We start from the raw sequence: 21,037 nt of genomic DNA, 5'->3' as shown, positions 1-21,037 counted from the left end.
CATACACGTATTGTAACTGATTCCATGCATATGAAATGTCCAGAATAGGTCTGTCCCTAGACATAGAAAGTAGATTAGCAGTTGCCTAAAGCTATGGGTAGTGGAGAATGGGGAGTGACTGCTGTTCGGTTTCCTTTGGGGATGACAGAAATGTTCTAGAATTAGATAGTTGTGATGATTGCACAACTCTGTGCTTATACTAAGTCCCGCTGAATTGTATATTTTTAAAGGGTGAATTTTATTCTAAGTGAACTAGGTCTCAAAAACAAAAGGAAAAATATTTTCCAATGATGATCATTGAGGGGGCATCGTGGTAAAAATACAATATGGAAAGAGAATAGCGCACACATCTGTAGAAGGGACTGAAGCAGGCCACTGAGATCTGGATTCTTGCCCCAAGGAAATGGAGGCTTAGTCCAACAGCGAATAGGTGATGGAGGCAGAATACATACCAAGGTCTGTCAGCCTGGGAGCCCTCTGCTTATAGCTTCTAGCCCTGAACTGGTCCAGTAGGAAAACCACTAGGTATTGTGGTTACCGAGCACTTGAAATGTGGCCAGTTGGAGTTAGGATGAGCTGTAAAGGTAAAATACACGCTGGGTTTTGAAGACTTAGTCTTATAAAAAGAAAGTATCTTAATAATTGCTTTATATTCATTATATATCGAAATCATACTGTTTCTCAATATATTGTGTTAAATAAAATATAAAGATTCATTTCACCAGTTCTTTTTACTTTCTAAAATGTGACTACTAAAACTTTTAAATTATATGTGGCTTGCAATACTTTTCTATTGGACAGTGCTACTGTAGACTATTGGTCCCCTGGGAGCAGGGTAGGAAAGGGTGATATTAATTTATCTGTGAAATAAAATTTCATTGAGCATCCTTGGCTGAATCAGCCTAAAGCTGACCACAAGGGGTCCTGGGAAAGGGGTGTCGCCTGTACCTTCAATCCTAAAGGGACAGAGGGAAGGAATTGGTGGTATCCCTTCCCTCAGGCAAAGAGGTTGAGGCCTTCCTCACTAGATTCAGATGTATCTGAATGTCTATGGTTAATCAAGAAATCTGCAAAGCATGGCGATTAAAAAAGGCAGAAAAGGGTGGGCATCTTGTGTATTTTGACAAGATTTACTATTTAAGCAGAACTCTGGACTTCCCCAGTGGCGCAGTCGTTAAGAATCCGCCTGCCAATGCAGGGTACACATGGGTTTGAGACCTGGTTGGGGAAGATCCCACATGCCGGGGAGCAACTAAGCCTGTGCGCCACAACTGCTGAGCCTGTGCTCTACAGCCTGTTAGCCACAACTACTGAGCCCACGTGCCACAACTACTGAGCCCACGTGCCACAACTACTGAAGCCCGCGCGCCTAGAGCCCGTGCTCGGCAACAAGAGAAGCCACCGCAATGAGAAGCCTGTGCACCGCAACAAAGAGTAGACCCCGCTCACCGCAACTAGAGAAAGCCCGCGCACAGCAACGAAGACCCAACGCAGCCAAAGTAAATAAATCAATAAAATTTTAAAAAGTAATAATAAAGCAGAACTCCAAGAAATAACACCTTCAAAAGCTTCATCATCTAATGCAAAATGCATTTGATGATTGCGTGTCAGATCTCAGAAGTCGGCTGGGGTCCGTCGGAGGAGGATCAAAAATTGCAATGTAAAATCCAGGAGAGAGAAAACTTTGTCAAGTTTATTCTGGTACCCTTAGCGCCGGGAACAGTGCCCGGCACGTAGTAGGCGCTTCTTAGATATTTGAATGAGTTAAGATGCAAAATTATGTAGATGTGAGGGTGTATTTCCCAGGGGAGGAGGCCTCTGGGTTTTGCCCAGTCTCAAAGGAGTCTAGGCCGCCAAGGGGTTAAAAACCACTTAATACCGAGAGGGACATGAAATTTATTTGAAATCAATGTCAAGAATTGGTTGTTCTTATTCTGGGGAGTAGCCAGACCTCGGCGTCTGGAATGATCTACGTGCTTAAAAATACCACTCGCCACCATTTTCTCCAGGTAATTTTCCATCCCTGCCCCCACAGTCAAGGGGAAAAAAAGTAATTCTGCAATCCTACCTAGCTTACAAAAAAAAAAAAAAAAAATCGGTACAAGCACAAATCTCCAGGCGCCGCCAGCGCAGAAGAAGAAAGGGACCCACGCGGGCCTCGGGCGCCGCCGGGACCCCAGCCCCCGAAACTTTGCCAAGTTGCGGGCGCCGAGCGCGCCCGGAGGCGCGGGGCGCGGCCGCGGGCGGAGCCGCCCCCTGACGCCGGGCCGCGGCGCGCCGGGCCGCCCCCTCCCGGCCCGGGCCGGCCCCGCTGGCTCCGCTCAAAGTTTGCGGCCGCCCTTGCGCCCGCGCGCCCGCCCGATGTATGGGTGATATACTGCAGCGGGTGTCAGGGTGAGGGACGGCCATATTTGCCGGTGCGGCCCGAGCCGTCAACAACAAAAAGTGCGCGGGAGCTCGGCGGGCGCACGGACGGGCGCACGGACGCTAGGGCCGCCTCGCTGCCGCCCGGCCTCGCCGCCTTCGCCGCCGCCCTCGCGGGCCGGGCCCCGCTGCGCCCCGGCGCGCCCCGCCGCTCGGGGGGATGTCTTACAAACCGAACTTGACCGCGCACATGCCCGCCGCCTCCCTCAACGCCGGTGAGTGAGTGCGCCCCGCGGGCCGCGCGCGCCGCGCCCCAAGTGCCGCCAAGTTGGGGGTCCGCGCGCCCGGCCCCGGCTCCCGGGGCCCCGCGGCGGCCGGGGTCGGCGGGCACCGGGTCCCGGCCCGGGGCAGCGCGGCGGCCGCCGCCATGATTCCGGTGCCCGCCCTGCCAAAGTTCGCGGGTGCGCCCCGCGCCGGGCCTCGGGGCCGGGCCGGGGCCCGGGGCACGGGCGGCCGCCGCGGTCCCCCCCACGCCGGCGGCCGAGGGCTCGTGGGGAGCGCGGCGAGCGAGGGCGGGGGAGGCTTTCTCGGCTCCTTTTTCCTTGGCTTTTGGGCGGCTCGGCGAGGGCCCCTGCCGGCGGGAGTCGGGAGCGGCCGGGCCGCGCCGGGAGCGGGGCGCCGGGACCCCGGCGCGGGCCGCCCTTAGGGAGCTGGGGGTAGGTCCGGGCAGGGGGCCTGGGCGGCAGGGGTGCACGTGAGCAAGCCCGGGCCACGCGCGGGCGGCGCTGCGGGGCGGCGAGCGTGCCAGGTGCAGCCGACCCCGAGGGAGCGGGGCCGCTGGGGTCACCGGCGGTGCAGTGGAGATCGTCGGTGGGCGCCCGCCCGGCCTGGCGCGTGGGACGGGGCGCTCAAAATGGGTCGCACGGGAGGTCCCTTCAGGCGTGCGCGGAGAGAAGTTGGAGGAGATCGGGGGCCTCGGAGAGCCTGGAAGCGGCGGCTGGGGGCGTTGTTTCAGCGGGGCCCCCGCATCACGGAGCCCCCAAGTCTGGGTTTAGAAGGCCCCCTCCTTCAGAAGCCGGAGGGGCCGTCCTCTCCTTTCCCTGGGGCTGGAGCTGGGCGGTCCCAGGAAACTCCTGCAGAAGTTGTCAGGCAGCTTTAGGCTGTGCCTAGGGTCTTGCCCCAGGGACCGAGGGCGATAGGTGAAATTGTGGGTTCAGAGGGGACCGGCTTTGTCCCTTCACCAAGGTTCTTCTCCTTTAGACTCTTGATGGGAAACAAACTTCCAAATAAGCGAGGTGCATGGAGGGGGCTTGGGAGGGAGGGGATTGGCCTTGCTGGTCAGAAATGCCACGCCGGCAGTTGGCCGAAAGTTTTGGGCCTTGTCTCCGAATGTTGACTCCAGAATTCCAAAAATTTGAAGAGGCCCCCAGGAAAGCAATATATGTATATGCATATGTGTGTATAGGTGTGTGTGTGTGTGTGTGTGTGTGTGTGTGTGTGTGTGTATTTAACTTCTTGGACACAAATTTGGGGATTGGAAAGGGTTAAGATTAAGGGGGTGGAAGGACGGGGTGGGGGATAGTTGAGTTGGTCAAATGTGGGCGCTAAGCCCCAAGAGCCCCTGTTTTCTCCTCAGATGTTCTCACCTCTTCTGGGGTCTGCACACCTTACCAAGACGGGCTTTGTGGCCACAGTATTTCTCACTGCCTCCCTCATCTGACTCCGGGGTGGGATGGGTGGAGGGTCTTGCTGCCAGCCCGGACTGGCGGGAAGTCTCAGGCCGGCCCTGGTGCAGTTGAGGCCGGCGCCCTGAATGGGGCCCTTCGGGGATTGGGGTCACAGGGTGACAGAGGCACCCGCTGGGGACCCCGAAGCCCTCTGGGCTGGCTAGCACCTGTACACAGATTTTCTTCTTTCTCCTGCGGTGAACTCCGGGAGGACTGCTGAGGTCCCCAGGTCTCTGGTGTTTTGGTGGGGCTGCCCCCCTCCCCGTGGACCCCTTTAGAAAGGCCGGATCTCCCCGTGCCATTTGCATCCAAGATGGACTCTCCGCTGCCGCTCCTCCGGCTTCCTTGTCATCATCCCTCACACCCTCCAGCCCTGCCTCCTGCTCGAGAGTTGCCAAGCCTCGGCCTGGCCGGCGGTGGCAGTGGCGGAGTTAGACAAAGCCCCCGCCTCCCCGCCGGAGAGCCCCCCCAGGCGCCCCAAGTGGCGGGAAGGCCGCCAGCTCCCCAGGCCCGGGCGCTCTTTGTCTGGCTTGGGGGCGGGGAGCCGCGCCTGGCCCCAGGAGCTGCTGGCCTCTGCCAGTCCCTCCCTGGGCTCCGGGCCCTCCCTGGTCCCCGCACACTACACGCATTGTCTGCGATGCTCCGTGACGGCTGTGCTCACGCCCGGTCTGGTTTTCTCCTAGGCCTCCGGCAGCCGGCCGCTGTGTCTGCAGGAAGGTGTGGGAATGAGTGGGACTCGGGGCCCTTCCGCCAGCTCTCTCCAGGGCCACAGACACCCCCCTCTGAACACCGAGTAAGGGACTGGCGCTGGCACACAGTCGGGGTCACCTACCACATCACCCAGGCCGTGGGAAAGTCAAGCTCCGAGCTGTTGAGCTGTTGCCTGACTCCCATCCCCCAAGCCCCCAACCCATTCCTCCTCCTCCGCTCAGCCCCCCGGGACCTAACCCCGGCACCCTGGAGGAGCAGCATCTAGGGCCTTGAGACATTCTGGTGGGAACCATCACCTCAAACAGATGGAAAAACTGAGGCCCAGAGAGGGAAGGGCCTTGTCTTAGGTCACACAGCCGCGTATGGCGCAGCTGGACTGGCTCCTAGTCCAAGCCCTTGGCTGTGGGAGAGAAGATGGGTTGGGGAGGCAAGAAATACAGACTTGCAGCGAGAGGAGGGCAGGAGGTGGTGCAGAGAATGAACCAGAGGTGTCCAGCTCACCTCCTGCCAGGGAGCTGGAATCTTCTAGATGGCTTGAAGTGCCGAGCGGTGCAGTAGACACCCCTCCCCACACACAGTCTTGCGTTTAGCATCCTGGCCTTTGATAAGTTGTGGTGGGCGGGACTTGAACCCTGGCCTGGGGCAGCAAAGCCTGAGCTGCCCAGACCGCACTCACCGCCCACATCAGAAGGTCAGGAAATTGGGGCTTGGCTGATGTGGCGAGGGGAGCTGGGGGTCACCCGCCCTGCCACACTCCTGTGCTCTGGCCACTGCACACCCGCAGCTGCTTCAGACGGAGGTGTGGTTCTGCAGCACAGGTGTTTCAGCTACCCCACTGTAGAGGCGTGGTGGTGAGGCTCGGAGGAGCGCAGTGCTGTGCCCAGTCCCAGCTTAGACGTGGCAGGATTCACGTTTCCTGACTGGGCATCCTGTGTTTGAGCATAAATCTGGGTCCCAGTGGAGAAACCCAGGCAGGCCTGAGACCGAGGAAGACACGTCGGGTACCAAGCTGTCTGCGGCTCCTGGACAGAGGGATAGGTGCGGTGTGTTAGTCTCTTCTGTGCTGTGTGGCCTGGGGCAGTGCCCGCCCTCTCTGGTCTGTGTTTCTGTCTCTGCAGTGAGGGGCTCCAGGGCCCCTTCCAGCTCCAGCAGCCTGAGCTCCTGAACTTCCTTCCTCCCCTGCCCCCTCCCCTTGCCCACACCAGATGAGCAGCTGGTCGGTTTGGCCGGCCTGGCACCAGCTGTCCATCCCCGGGGGCCAAGTCTGCAGAGCCCGCCGTGTGCGTGAGAGAGAGACAGTTTGGCTCCGGGGAAGGCAGGCAGAAGGGAAGCTGCTCCCCGGCCGGGCGTGGAGGCATGCGGGCAGCTGCTGAGGAGGGCTAGGTAGATTCTCCATGGTTACCGCTGTTCGTAATTCTGCAGGACATCCTTTACTTGCTAATGACCACTCGGACGCCATTATGGGTCTGCATGCTTCCAGCTACTGAGCTGGACCTGGAAAATTCCCTGCTGAGGGCCTCCCCACCCCCCATGCAGGAGACTCCGTTCTGAGCCGGGCCCTGGCCCCCCGTGGTCCCTCTGCTGAGGGACAGTGTCTCCCAGTGTTAACAGTCCATAAGTGGGGTCTTACGCCTCCCCCATGGGGGTGGAGCCAGCTGGGCATAGATTCAGACTGCCGAGAGTCTTGTTCCCTCTTTGGGGAGGGGCGACAGGAGCTCAGAGAGGTTGAGGGGCTTGTCCAAGGACACACAGACAGGCTGTGATGTGCTTCAGATTCCTGACTTTGTGTCCAGTACCCCAGTCCCCAGCCAGGGTTGGGTCTCAACAACCTCCAGATCTTCCCCTGTCTTCCTCACCATATACTCCAGCAGAGGTTTGGGCACACAGGAAGTCTCAGCCCAGGTGTGGACCAGCCTTAGTAGCAAATGGGCTCTTGTGGCAGCCATGTGTCTCTAGGATATCAACCTCTGGGGAGCAGGACCCAGGAAAAGGGGACTTGCAAGGGTTAGGCTGAGAATAGCAGCAGCTTTCGTCTTTGCTACCAGTTTTGACTGCATGTATGGGAAGGATTTCTGTGATTGATTAGCAATGTCTGCTGTGGTGATGGGCGTGAAGAGCAGTGGTCTGTTAGCTACATTTTACCATCAGTCATCTACGCCGAGTATCAGCCGTGGCCAAACTAGAGGACAGGAGTAGGGTTCTGTATCCTCAGAGACAAAAGACCACTGTTGATGGCATGAGTTCTGGGCAGGGGGACTCAGAGTCCTTACCTCGGATACAGTTAGCCAAGGCTACTTGATTACTGACTCCTGTCTCCTCCCCTGTAGCTGGGAGTGTCCACCCGCCCTCCACCAGTATGGCGACGTCATCACAGTACCGCCAGCTGCTGAGTGACTACGGGCCGCCATCTCTAGGCTACACCCAGGTATGGCAGCGGGGCTGGGATGTGCGGTGGGAGGGGCCCTAGGGGCGGCCTGGGCCAGAGGGGAAGCGGTGAAAGGAGTAGAAATGATGGAGCTGTCATCTGAGCTTCCTCAACCCAGGGCTCAAGGCATCAGAATGGAGAAGTGGCAGGGGGTTTCACGGGGGACACCGAGTGACAGGAAGGGGTGGGAGAGCCCAAAGAAGGCTGGAAGCCCCGAGAGCCACAGTTGCCCATGGGGCCACCACCCCACGTGTGTCCCTGGTGGGCCTCCTCGTGCCTGGTCCCTGGGGAAGTGAGGTCTGGCCTTGACTCTGTATCTGAGCTTGGACAGAGGAGGGGGGCCCTGCTCCCACTCACTCCCCACAAGGTCATGGGCCCTGCAGGGAGGACGGGCCCATATCCTAGTGGAGTCCAGGTGCGTTGCACCGAGAGCTGCTGGCCCCTCAGTTTTACACCTGGTTCCACCAGTTTCGGGACTGTGGACCGCCCCTGCCCCAACCTCGCGGAGACTTGCTTTCCCCACCGGGTTGGCGGGCCCTCAGGGGAGGTGGCCGCTGGCCGCCAGGGAGGGGACCCGGGCCACTAGCCGGGAGATTCCCGTGGCTGCCACTCGCGTTCCGAGGTCGCCACGGAGGCCGGCCCCACGGATGAGGCGGCGGCTGGGAGCCGTGCCCTGCCAGGCCGTCCTGCCCCCGGAGGGGAGGCGGGCACGGGCGAGGACCCCCTGAAGAGGTGGCGGCGGGAGGCTGCTGCCGAGCTGGATGAGGAGAGGAGGAAGGACCAGGACGCCAGGAGGCGGAGGCGGCAGAGGAGCGGGGAGCAGGCGAGGGCCTGGGGGGGAGGTGGCCGCCCTGATGCAGCTGTGGGGGGGGGCGGGGGAGGGGGGGCCAGGGAGGCCTGGCTGAGGCCCACAGGCCGACGGGACCCAGCCTTCCTGCTCCGGGTGTTTGCTCGGGCTGTTTGTGGGGTTCTGGAGAGAAGGGGTTTCTGTGTGGTGGGCCCTGCCTGCGGGGGAGGATGGATGAATTTAAATACATTCTGGGCTCTGTCTGGGTGGTCCCTGGCAGTTTTTGTGGTCCTGCTGACCCCATGTGTGGCCTCCATCTCTTCCGCCCACTCTGGACCCTCAGCACGCCCCCTCCCCCCCCATCACTTGCCTGCCCATCGGCTCCTTCAAGGAGATTCTCAGTGAACACTTTCCTATCGACAAGCCAGTCTTTTTTTTTTTTTTTCATTTGAGATGATAAAAGGGCTTTCTGCAGACTGCTGGGTGGTTGCCTTGAGTGTGCGGGGACAGTAGAGGGCCGGCTCCCTGCTCTGTGCTTGTCGTCCAGGTGGGCCGTGCCTGGCCGCAGCTGCCCTGGAGTCTGGGCCAGGCCGCCCTCCCTCCACCACCTGCCCCCGGCTCGGGCCTCTCCCCAGCCCTGCCCTCGTGGAGCTGGCATGCTGTGGGGTCCTGACCACGGCATTGGGGTCAGGTTGGGTTCAATCCTCCTGAACCCTTTTCTTTCTGATTCTAGGGAACTGGGAACAGCCAGGTGCCCCAGAGCAAATATGCTGAGCTGTTGGCCATCATCGAAGAGCTGGGGAAAGAGATCAGACCCACCTACGCGGGCAGCAAGAGCGCGATGGAGAGACTAAAACGAGGTAAATCGTGGGCCCGGGACTCCCATGACAGGTGACGCCTTGCTGCTGGCGGACCCCACGGCACTGGCCTAGTAACTGTCTTGAAAGATTTTCTGGGGAAAATGGAGGGTGGCAGATGGAAGAGTCCCCCGCGGCACAGGGGCTCCCGCTTTGTTACAGAATTACCGTTGGCTGTGGAGGTGTCAGGCTGGGTGAGCGGGTCTGTGGGATGAACATCTGATGGAAGGGGCTTGGCGGCCAGTTGTCAGATGCAGCGTCTAAGAAGGGAATCCCCAGGACTCCCCTGGTGGTCCGGTGGTTAGGACTCCACGCGTCCACTGCAGCGGCCTCGGGTTCGATTCCTGGTCAGGGAACTAAGATCCTGCAAGCTTCATGGTGCGGCCAAAAAAAAAAAAAAAAAAAAGTCTTTGTACCCAGATCCTGCAGCTCTGCCTCACGCCCGCTCTGCTCCCGTTGGCCGACACTGGTCCTAGGAGCCCTGGGCGGCCCAATAAGGTAGGCTCCCAACTTGGGTGAGGCCAGTGACACGAGGCCAAGGGGGCCTGCGTTGCCCTCTGCTGTCCTCCTTGGAGCGGGGCCCAGGGGGGCGTGTGGCCCGTCCCAGTCTGGGGCGGGAGAGTGAGAATGCTTTGAAGTTCTTTCCTGATTGAAGAGGGAGGAAGGGCGGGAGGATGGTGCCACAGGAAGAAAGTGACTCACGTGAAGAGGTGACTGGCCAGCTGACTTCAGAAGGCAGAGAAATAGGTTGTTTTTTGCTGCTTCATGAAGTGAAAGCGGCGTGGAGAGGAGAAAAGGATTTCTATTTTAGAAGGTGGCAGTTCAGAGCACGGTGGCTTATGTGTGAATTTAATTTTAGGAGTTTTTTTTTTTTTAAGGTTAGAGAAGCAAATTTGGAGAAAATCGAGAGGGAAATGTTCTGTGGCTATAAATCTGGGGCGTGACAGGGGGGCTGCAGTTGAGGCCACGGCTGCAGTGATGGCAAGGCCGGCTGAGGACAGGCTCCCACCCAGAGCAGTGGGCCGGTTCATGACACCTTTGTGAAGAGACTGACCGATTGCAGAGCTGGATTGGGGAATAACAGGCACAGGTGTGGGGAGGGGGGCTGGCAGTTAGAGGCTGGAACGGAAGAGGGCTCGGGGGAGAGGAGGAGCTTAACCCCCAATCCAGCCCTGGGGGTCAGGTGGGCATTGCTCTGCCCACAGTGCTGGTAACGGGAGTGCCGGTTACCTGATTGCAAATGCTTGGGAGGATGCTGGACCCCGCAGTCTTTCTGACAGGCGACCTGCAGCCTCCCAACAAAGCTGGCAGTTCAGGTCAACACATGGATACACCTGGTGACTGCTTCAGGGCACATCCTGGGTGAGCAGCTGGCCCCACAGTCACCCTGACCAGTAAGGTGGCCAAGTTTACATCATAGCAAAGTAAGAAGGGCACAAGGGAGTCAAGCGCCAAGAATGTTTTTTGCGTTTTTTAATGGTGAAAAAAATAAGATTTTGTGACATGTGAAAATTATGTGAAATTCAGACTTCAGTGTTGTAAGTAAAGACTTGTTGGAACATGGCCACACCCATTGCTTATTAATGTCTGCGGCTGCTGTCACAGTACAATGGCAGAGTGGAGTAGCTGTGACAGTGGCTACACAGCCCTTTCCAGAAAGTCTTCGGAAGCTCTGGGGGGTAAGATTTGTGAGGTGGGGACACCTGAGTGACTTGGGGTGTCATTCCCAGTGCCCTCTGGGGGGTCAGCTCTTGGAAGGAGTAGATTCTTGGTGTCTGTTAAAATGAAATCAATATTTCATGAAGTTCAGTAAAGCCAAAAAAAGAAAAAAACCCCACAAAACCCAAACAAGCAATAGATAACTCCCAAACTATAGAGATAAAAGATGAGGGGAGAATAATAGTGCAGAAGGTGGCACCCATCCCCTGGGGGGAAGGACAAAGCAGTGGACCAAGGTGGCCTGAGTGAGCACTCGTCTCGCACCCGAACCAGCCAGGCTGCCTGACATTGTCAAGCCCTTTCTAGAATTTAGGAGAAATAATGGTTTGAAGGCGTGGAATCTCCAAAGCGGGTCCCTGCTTAAAGAACTTGGGTGGGGACACACTGCCTCCTGTCATCTGGACGGTAACAGGGTTCAAATAGAGTCACGTCATAAAAAGAGAGCTTGCTGGCTGTCACCTTGAGCATGGGAAGAAACTTTTAGGGAGACGTGCAGAGGGGTTTTTGCTTTGAGGGGTGGGATGGGGTTTGGGGTGTTGGATGCAGGTCCTGAGTTTCCTCCAGTCTGAGGGTTTCGCGGTTGGTTTGGAAGGACCCTCCTCCTCTTCTGGAATGGGTGCTGCTGGCTGACGTCCGCCTCTGCTTCTCTTCCAGGCATCATCCACGCTCGAGGGTTGGTGCGGGAGTGCTTGGCTGAAACAGAACGGAATGCCAGGTCTTAGCTGCCCTGTGAGCCTGGACGGTTTTCCATCTTCGGAGAGAAGTTACAGTTCATCTCCCCTGTTCAGATGAAACTTTTGTTTTCAAAATGGTAACAGTTTGGTTTCTCCTCCCCCTGCCCCTCCCATGGTTCACTAGGCTCCGAATCTACAGTCTGTAAGATTGAGGAAAGATTTTGCAGTTGATTGGGAGTTACATTTTAAATAGTTAGGAACTACCCAGGTGTTTGTTGTTGTTTTTTAAAGCATTGATTCAAAAGATGCACGTAAAAATTACCTATCTTACAGCAAACTAGTTTGCCTCCAAGATACCACTGTCTCGCTCTCCTCTTTTGAATACATTTATGTTACCCGGATTGTTCTTTGATCCTTTTCATAAGCTGATACAACTTGAAGGGTTTTTTTTGTAGTGCGGACTTGACAGCACACTTAACTAGTAGCTGGTCCCCTCGTTTCCCATACACTATAGATTCTGCTTAACGTAAATTCTTTTTTGCTTAAGCATTTGCATGACTATTAGTGCTCTGAAGTCGACTTTTAAAATGCACAAGTTATATACATACAGAAGAAAGAGCAACCTCCCAAACCAAACCCAACAAGGATCCCCGAAATTTTTCCTGAGACTGTATGTAGATTTCAGTTCTGCCTTTCCTGTAAGTTGATCCAAACATCTGGAAGAAAATGGGACTGTTTGCATCTTTGTATTTATTACTCGATGTAATAAAGCTTATTTTCATTAACAGCTTGTATTAAGATGTGGGTTCCGCAAATTCTTGGTGGTATTTTAAAGAACGGCTCCTCAGCGAGAGTGGGGAGAGACCTGTCAAAGGGCATTTTCCCACCTGGTCCAGAAACATCTTGCGTGACAATATCAGTAGCACAACAGGCCAGGGACAGGATGTGTCGGTTAAGTCAGAAGGCAGGGATCAGGTGAGCTGCGTCATGCATGCATCTTAACTGCAGCAGATGTTAAGTGTGTGCCAGGAAGGAAAACAAGAGTAGAGGCGATGCTACTGACTTCGCCCTTTCTGTGCTCCCCCAAGTTAGGCCATTCTGTTTTTAGGAACTTAACCCGTGAGCATTTAAACTCAAGCTAGCTACTTCATCCTGTTCTCACTGGAAGAACTACCTGCTCTGGTGCTGGGAAAACTGGGTTGCCTCGGATGTGCTGAGAATTCGTGGGGTGGTCCCCAACAGTGGGGACCTTCCAAAGGGACTTGGAGGTCATCCTTACTATATTCCTTAGGCCCCGATCCCGATGTAATGAGGATTTACCATGGTGAGGGGTAGACTAAGACAAAAGGAGGGACCTGGTCAGTTTCACAGGCATAAGGCCAGGTCCCAGCCATGACAGCTCTAAAGGCCGGAGGAACGGGTACTAGGCAGTCGGCTTGTCTGCATCTCCTTCGTGGACGTGACAGGAAATTCAAAAAGGTTCAAGGGGGGAGACAGAAGTTAAAGCTTCTGTCCCCCTTGTCTGAAGCTCCCCAAATTCCCTTCCACTATTACGGTCTTCTGTGTACCATTCCAGATGCTTCACTTGGCTCCCTTCTAAAAGGAGGCTGGACCTGGGAAGGGCCCCGCACACTGTGACCAGAGGTCGAGAGCCTTGCGTAGAGCTAAACTTCCGAACCGGGCTACTCGGAGGTGGGAAGACCTTCCCGGGCTTCTTCACAGGGAACTTTATTTGGGTGCATGCAGTCTGGTCTTCACGGATGAGGCCGACCCTGGGTCTGACAGTGGCCTTCTCACCTCACGGTTTGTCTCCCTACTAGTTTTATGCATAAACTTCCGGATGTGTGCTAACAAACCATGCCTGAAAACCCCCAAACAGTTTGTACGGTCAGATCCAGCTTGAAGGATGGTATCAAGCAAATTCACAAACCCAAGTTTCTGAAACCTCATCTTTTATAAACCTACTACTTGTAAATCAGCATACAGAGAATGACATGTGTATTTCCACATCAGAGAGGTTACTTGTCAACACAGTCTATTAAGCTAATGGGGTAAATGGGCAAGTAACTTACTAACTTGTAAATCTTTCGCCATCTTGTTTTCTTTTGTTCTCTTAATGACATCCATGTATCACTGAGCAATGACCTTCCAGCAGGTGACAAGGAGGCACTAAATGCTATTGTTTGACTCAATTCTATAGTTTTCCATAAAAAGTCCATTACTTACATTAATGCTTTTTTTCAGAAAATATTTTCATTGGGGAATTCCCTGGCGGTCCAGTGGTTAGGACTCTGCGCTCTCACTGCCGGGGCCCAGGTTCAATCCCTGGTCGGGGAACTAAGTTCTCACAAGCCTCGTGGTGCAGATACAGATACAGTCACACAAATGTATAGCTTAAAAGGTGACATACTTCTAACTACCGTCCAGGTCAAGAAACAGAACTCTTGTCAGCTGCCCAGAAGCCCCTCCAAGCCCTGCGTCACAATGACAGCCTTTCCTCCCCCAAAAAGTGCCCTTGTCCTTCTACAGTAATGACTTCCTCGTGTTTCTTTTTACAGTTTTATTCTCAAAGTATGCACTGCTATTCACTACAGTTTGTCTGCTGTTTAGAAACTCTGCTGTTTCTGGAGCCCGTCACAGCTGCGCTGGTGGTGGAGCTCACGCCGTCCCTGGAGGCATCCGGCAGGTTCTTTTTTTAAAAATTAATTATTTATTTTTGGCTGCGTTGGGTCTTCGTTGCTGCGCGTGGACTTTCTCTAGTTGTGGCGAGCGGAGGCTACTCTTTGTTGCGGTGCGCAGGCTTCTCATTGCGGTGGCTTCTCGTTGCAGAGCACGGGCTCTAGGTGTGCAGGCTTCAGTAGTTGTGGCACGCGGGCTCAGTAGTTGTGGCTCGCGGGCTCTAGAGCGCAGGCTCAGTAGTTGTGGTGCACGGGCTTAGCTGCTCCGTGGCATGTGGGATCCTCCCAGAGCAGGGCTCGAACCCGTGTCCCCTGCATCGGCAGGCAGATTCTTAACCAGTGCGCCACCAGCGAAGTCCCATCCGGCAGGTTCTTTCAGTCAGAATCTGCAGTCCTTTCTCTGGGCACATTTTTACTTGATTCCCATTGTTCTTTCAGGAGTTTCTTTTTCTCTAGGGTCTCCTTTGCTCTTTTTTTCCTTTCTTGCTTTCTCTTCTCTGCCTCTCGTTTTTCTTTGTAAACAGGACTGTTTTCACCATTGTAGAAAACATCCACTTTCTCTTGCAGGATTCTCCGAGCTAGCTTTCTGTTTTGATCGACGGATCTAGTCTGGTGGCACTGTAAGAGATAATATTTCATAATGTGAAAGCCAGTGTGTTCTGGGCAGGACCTCAGGAATCATTAAATTCAACCTAGTCCCTTTATAGAGGGGTCAGGCCCGCAGAAGGAAAGCCACTTGTCAGGAGTCCCAGTAGGTCAGTGACAGGACGAAGGCCATACCCTTTCCTGCCTCTGCTTGGCCCCCACCCAGTCCCACACCCCAGCTGTATTATGTGGCTTTCACTGTGACTATTCCAATATTAGGAGTGTTGTTTTGTTTAGAAGTAACAGTAGCCTTCAAATAAAGTTCCCAAATAATTTTGAAAACATCAACCAGTATGTCTAAGCGAGCCCTTTGTGTGCCCCATTTATAAATGTAAACTTCTCTCTGAAGGAGGAAAATAGCCTCTTTATTATTTGTCAGCCATAATATTCATTACATAATATCTCTGTTATCACTGGTGAGTGCCTTGCAAAGCAAGTTGATAAAAGAAATCCTGTGAAATTAGGATGAAAGAATAGTACCAAAAGCAAATGTGGAGTAAGCTATATAAAATAGGTTTCAGAATTTTATTTGTTGCTCACGAATGTCACTTTTTTCAAGGAGGAAAAGAAAAATGATTGAGATTTTCACTAATACGCTCTTGGCTCAAAAACGTGGCAGCGAAGAACAGCTGTCAGGAACAGACTCTGGGTTCGGTCTGGGCTGACTCTCCTGCAGGCGCAGGAGCCTCCCTGTGCCTCAGATTCCACATCATGAGTGTTGGCTTGTGACGATTAAGAGTTAACTCGAATGTGAAGTGGCTCAGAACAGGGCCGGCCGCAAGCTCACGTGATATGCAAGTACTTGCGAAAGGTACCGCTGATGTGCGAAAGCCCGCCTCTGCTCTCTCTGCTGTGCCTCAAGGCTTGTGCCGCCTTCAGGGCCCTGGGGATACGGAATGGACTGGCAGTTCCACAGAGGTGGTGGGCCGCTACCAAACCAGGAGACAGGAGAAAAGCGCTGCACCATTTCCTAGAGGTTCAAAATGTATTGACAGCTGGTGATATTTTGATCAGAGGTTGGTTTTTTATATTCAGAAGAAAGCCTCCTACAGGCAGCTGTACCTGGCATTTTTCCTCTGAGGGCTGAAATTGGGTTGCCAACGTTACCTCACTCAGTTCTTCTCCAGAAGGGTAGGTGTCACTGACATTTACTAAAGAGGGGACGGAGGGACATGGAAAATGTGACCATCTGAGCGATCAGCCAGGAGGCTAAGGGCTGAGCCCACTGGCGGACAACCTGGGCCCGCGTGCTGCTTGGGGGCTGGAGCCCACGGCAGTGCCGCAGAGCTTTCTGCAGCCACCCTGCAGCCCGGTGGCTCGACCAGAACCGTGGCCTGCCAAGTTCAAGGACAGCAGCAGTAAAAGCGCAACTGCAAAGGATCCTGGAAGGAGGCTCCTGACGCTGTGCAGAGGTTCTGCCTGGGAGAAACGCTCGGGACCGGGCACGAGACCTGCAGTCCCTCTACTGCCGGGGTCATGGTGAGAACAAGTTTTCACTCAGGAGAAACCAGGGGACCCCCACGGCCTCCTTCCTCTACCTTGACCACAATGCCTGAGGGGACGTGCCTGAGCACCACGCAGTTGCTTGTTTTGTTGGTTGCCTGGCCCCCTGGCCCGTGTCCTTTTACAAACTGCTCTTCAAGTTCACTCTCATCCAGGGAGAGCAGAGCAGGGTGGTCCTTCTTGCCTGCCGCCTGGACTGGAGTGACCGCTGTTCCAGGGGATAAGAGCTCCGGCTTCTCGCAGAGCCGGAGTCCCCAGGGCACCATGCACACTCTGGTCAGTGGGGTAGGAAAACGGAACAGACCCGAGGTGCTCATAGCGCGTGGCTCTGCCTGCTCAGGACCTGAATAAGACAGAAAAGACAGCCCTTCAGCCTTGTTTGTGCTCAAGATTATACCGCAGGTTCTAAAATCACCTTTTATGAACCAGTTCAGACGATGACCACCCATCTGGCAGGCAGGGGATTTAGGAAATTAGTGCAGACAGGATACTCAGCAACACACACCTCGCTCCGGCCCTGCATTGTCTACCGTGTTCTCAGCACTACATGCCTTGCCAACTGATAAATATTTTCTTATAACAGACCAAAAAATGTCTTCAAAGCACCCAGAAGTGGTGTTTTCTCAGGAAGGGGAAGCTTTGAGTGTAAAATTCAAAAGAACAGGGCTGTAATTTGATAAGGAAATATTACATAGTACATCACACAAGAATTAGGATCTGAGTCAAGGGACATTATTTAAGTGTGTGAGAACCTTTGAAATCAAAATGGAAAGACGACAGAACGTGATAGTCTATTTTATAGCTTAAGCTTAAACAGTCTGACACAGTAAATATCACTATCAATCAATGTCATGATTGTTGTTTTTTCATGTTTCCAGTTTCATGGATTTGAATAGGAACATCTGTTCCCTCAGAAGCACTGCCAATCACATGATCCAACCGGTACTCATCCTTAGAACCACCAAGCCAACTGATTTTTATTAAGGTGCCTGTTACGTTCAAAGTATGAGGTGAGGTACAGGGAGTGACGTGAGGTCAAAGAGGGCAAGACGCTATCTTCCTGGAGCTCACAGTCTAGTCGGAGAAGATATTCAAGAAGAAAGCGAGAGGCGCTGAACAAGAGATTTCAATAACTACTCGAGAGGAGCCTAAGGCTGAAATGTCTTAGTTGACGAATAGTATAGAGAATAATAGCCATGAGGGTATGGTGAATCACAAGCCTTTGCTTTTTGTCGAGGGGAGGAGGGCAGAGGATCTGAAAGGTATCACCTCTTTTCAGAGATCTACATATTCCCCATGTGAATGGGGTCGGGGCGGGGGAGTCACAACCTTCGCCCATTTTCTCATCTGGAAAATGGGAGGAATAAGCCCTCTCCATGCAACCCACACAGGCTTAAAGTCAGAGAAAACAGTGTTCTGGAAAGGGCTTTGCTGATACCTCTGAAGGCATGAGACTGGTTTATAGCAAGATCCCTGTCACCAGGACTTTCCTGGTGGCACAGTGGTTGGGAATTCGCCTGCCAATGCAGGGGACATGGGTTCGAGCCCTGGTCCAGGAAGATCCCACATGCCGCGGAGCAACTAAGCCTGTGCGCCACAACTACTGAGCCTGCGCTCTAGAGCCCATGAACCACAACTACTGAGCCTGTGTACCACAACTACTGAAGCCTGCGCGCCTAGAGCCCGTGCTCCACAAGAGAAGCCACCGCAATGAGAAGCCCACGCACTGCAATGAAGAGTAGCCTCCGCTCACCACAACTAGAGAAAGCCTGTGCGCAGCAACGAAGACCCAACACAGCCAAAAATGAATTAAAAAAAAAAAAACCTTAAAAAAAACCCCAAAAAACCCTGTCACCCAGGCAGATTTGGGGAACTACAAATGTGCCACTCGCATAATACTACTTCTTGATCAAGGATTATGTAGGCACTAAAAACAGATATATTGCTCTTTTTAACAAGTGCTTCCTGTGAGGCTCTAAACAGCTTCTTTCACCACTTGAAACCTTGTAAATTCTAGCTCTAACACAGGTAGGAACTGGAGTGTACCTAAGGCAACTTCCTCAGCCAAAAGTAACGTACCATCCACCAAATTATTTCACTAGGTTTCTCTCGGCTCATTTACCTTTCACCCACCAGCAGTTCTGACGGCTAACACCCACTGGGCCCAACGCTGATCTGATCGCTAGATAAGCTTAATGCAGAAACAGGCTAGCAGGCATTGCTTCCTTGTAAATATGTGCATTTTGCTATTTGAAATCCAAGTGCCTTTCTCAGTTATCAGTACAGATGACACTGGTCATTTTTAGAATGAATACAGTATTCTTCATCTCTATCTCTACTATTTCTATGGAAAATAAATATAATGAAATATACTCTTCAAGCTTTAGGCCATGCTAGTTCTCAATCCTATGACTGACACATCTTCTTTGTGAAAAGCACGATATTCAGCATGTTCTGAGCAGGTCCTATCAGTCCCGGTGGATGATAATTAAGGTGGTGTCAGTTCGTAATGTGCTCTGTGGCTACCAAGGGAGATATTTTGAAACAGAGTATGCCAGTGAAAGTGGTGCTTTGAAAACGGCTTCTGTTTACTGTGTGTGAAATATGTCAGAAGTATCCTCAGGAAAAGATAAGGATAAACCCAGGCACATTCTCTGAAATCTCTACAACAAAGAATCCACTCCCCTATAATGATTAAATGAATGAGACTAAGTTGATGTCCAAAATTTCCCTCCCCTTATTTCTGCTTTCAGTCCACAGAACAGAATTCCTTTGTGTATCAGACAGTGTCTAGTCCCTGTATTAGGTTCGTGGAACAGGAGGCCAGTACCTCTCTTGGGGCTTCTCTTCCGTTAGTAAATCTGACCAGGCAGGATGGTAGTGGAATATAGTGCAGCGACAAAGAAAGGAAGCAGGTCTGAGACAGGGTGAAACTCCCAGACAAAGGGCGGAGAGGACAGCGCTTCTCTCAGCTGCTTTGTCACCAGCCCACTGTGTTTCAAATCTACCTTTCTGTCCTAGTTCAGAGCTGACACACACAGGAAGGTCTCCCACCCAACTGGAGTTCGAGAAGGTCCCCAGTGTTCAGTTACTGGCTGCTTTGTTTAACAGCTAATTCCAACAGCCAATAGGACGATTCCAAATACTTTTAGTATCTCCTGGAGCTCTGGCTCTACTCCAATGGTGGCTAAAAATGACAAACACACCCATGGTTCCACTTCCCCAAAGCCCAGAGAAGAATACGGATTGGATTTCAGTTTTTGTGATACCCACAGAGCAACCCAAAGTCTTCGGGGAACAATAAAAGCAGCTCAAATTAGAGCTCATCGTGACATTAAAGAGAAAAATGGTCACAAGCGGTGTGCGTAAGGGGAAACCAGCGGTCACGACAGCGCGCCCTTGTTCCCTCCCATGAGTGCGAGCGTCGGCCCGGCCGGCTCTCCACCCCAGCTCCCCTCGGCTCTGCTCTTCCTTGGAGGGTGGCGTCTGCACTAAACAGCTGGCTGCAATTTAGGTTAAAGCCACGCTCTCTCTCACTTGGTCAAGTTAAGAGATAACAGGGCTGACGCCTTTAAAACAGGCAATGTTAATTTGTTCAATGAATATTTTCCACATCTACTATGTGCCATGAGTGGGCCTCGATGGGTCCAATGAGCCTGTAGCATAAAAGAGAAATTAAGACATCTGTAAGTAAGATAACATGCCAGAGCGTGGAATGGATGACACGCCACAGAGCAGTGGTTCTCAGGCTTCACTATGCTCCCAAGTCACCAGAAGGCTGGTTATTGGGACTTGGAAGCTGCATCCTATTAGGCACCTTTCTTCCTGACTGGATCCAGCTGGTACACAGTTCCTCCTCTGGCTTCCACAGTCAGCCTAAACCAAGACTGACACCTAGCTCATGGGTGGCATGCTCAGCTCTGCATTGTGGCCAGTGACCAGAGCAAACAATCACATATTTAAACAAGATGCAGTGAGCTGAGGCTTGTTTCACCAACAGCTGAAATGCTCTGGAGAGCGGTAAGGGGATGCTACTGCCTTTGTGTCTCTGAGACAGAGAGAGGATATCTGAATCTGGAAGACATAGGATTTCAACTCTGGACCCACCTCTGGATACCATTTGCCTAAAATTCACTGTTTAAGTATTTTTTAGAAAGGCAGAGTACTAGTGTCTCTTAGCCACAACTTTCATGGTGTACCAACCTTGCAGAAATGTCATCTAAACTAACCGAAAGAACAGATGTGGCGATGCGCTGAAATGGAGTGCTTTAGGAGAAAAGACTGTTAAAGCTCTTGCGGCTCCAACCTTGATGCACCATTTCCCTAGGGATCCTGTTAAACAGGCTACGGCTCATCAGGGCTGGGGTGGGGCCTGAGACTCCACATTTCTAACCAGCCCCCAGGTGAGGTGGTTGCTGCCTGCAGTCCTGGCCCTTAAGATCGTCTGACTGCTGGATGAAGGCCCCACGATCATGATGGCAACGCTGGAGATGGAGAAGGTGTAAAGGAGAGAACAGGCGGGAGAGGAAGAGAAGACAAATGAATATCGAATTGAGCGAAAAGAACAGGTGAAATGGTCACAAGGGGATTGAGAAGCTGGGTCATCTGAAAAAAGAACATCAAAAACGTTGCTTCTATTGCATTATTATTTTTTTTAAAGCTGCCTTTTTCTAAGTCTTTATTGAATTTGTTACAATACTGCTTGTTTTATGTTTTATTTTTTTAGCAGGAGGCATGTGGGATCTTAGCTCCCTGACCTGGGATTGAACCCGCATCCCCTGCATTGGAAGGTGAAGTCTCAATCACTGGACCGCTAGGGAAGTCCCCTGCATTAATGTTCTAGAACAGCACTGTCCAACAGAAATATAGTGCTAGCCACATGTGAAATTCTAAATTTTCTTATAGTCACATTAAAAATAGTAAAAAGCAACTGATGAATTTCAATAT

General features: G+C 53.0%; 2 protein-coding genes across 2 annotated transcripts; one reads left to right on the top strand and one right to left on the bottom strand.

The window, feature by feature from the left end:
• Nucleotides 1-2,287: 2,287 nt before the first annotated feature.
• Nucleotides 2,288-12,056, top strand: CDK2AP1 (cyclin dependent kinase 2 associated protein 1). The gene is made up of 4 exons (XM_004276673.3): nucleotides 2,288-2,639; nucleotides 7,130-7,227; nucleotides 8,748-8,874; nucleotides 11,245-12,056. Exons 1-4 carry the CDS (start codon nucleotides 2,585-2,587, stop codon nucleotides 11,310-11,312), a joined length of 348 nt encoding a protein of 115 aa, XP_004276721.1. The 5' UTR covers nucleotides 2,288-2,584; the 3' UTR covers nucleotides 11,313-12,056.
• Nucleotides 12,057-13,968: 1,912 nt separating this feature from the next.
• Nucleotides 13,969-17,540, bottom strand: MTRFR (mitochondrial translation release factor in rescue). Its single transcript, XM_033440809.2, has 2 exons — nucleotides 16,126-17,540; nucleotides 13,969-14,560 (listed from the first exon to the last, which is right to left on the bottom strand). Exons 1-2 carry the CDS (start codon nucleotides 16,537-16,539, stop codon nucleotides 14,318-14,320), a joined length of 657 nt encoding a protein of 218 aa, XP_033296700.1. The 5' UTR covers nucleotides 16,540-17,540; the 3' UTR covers nucleotides 13,969-14,317.
• Between the last annotated feature and the right edge of the window lie 3,497 nt (nucleotides 17,541-21,037).

The sequence above is a fragment of the Orcinus orca genome, chromosome 15 (genome assembly GCF_937001465.1).
Source record: "Orcinus orca chromosome 15, mOrcOrc1.1, whole genome shotgun sequence".
In the NCBI taxonomy this organism is placed as follows: domain Eukaryota; kingdom Metazoa; phylum Chordata; class Mammalia; order Artiodactyla; family Delphinidae; genus Orcinus; species Orcinus orca.
The sequence above is the reverse complement of the archived record's forward strand: the minus strand, read 5'-3'. Positions and strand labels throughout refer to the sequence as shown.

Coding starts and splice junctions, on each gene's coding strand:
- CDK2AP1 (XM_004276673.3), top strand. CDS start 2,585: ATGTCTTACAAACCGAACTTGACCGCGCACATGCCCGCCGCCTCCCTC. Junction 2,640..7,129: donor CGCCGCCTCCCTCAACGCCG/GTGAGTGAGTGC, acceptor CCTCCCCTGTAG/CTGGGAGTGTCCACCCGCCC. Junction 7,228..8,747: donor CATCTCTAGGCTACACCCAG/GTATGGCAGCGG, acceptor TTCTGATTCTAG/GGAACTGGGAACAGCCAGGT.
- MTRFR (XM_033440809.2), bottom strand. CDS start 16,539: ATGGGTGGTCATCGTCTGAACTGGTTCATAAAAGGTGATTTTAGAACC. Junction 14,561..16,125: donor CCTCAGGCATTGTGGTCAAG/GTAGAGGAAGGA, acceptor TATCTCTTACAG/TGCCACCAGACTAGATCCGT.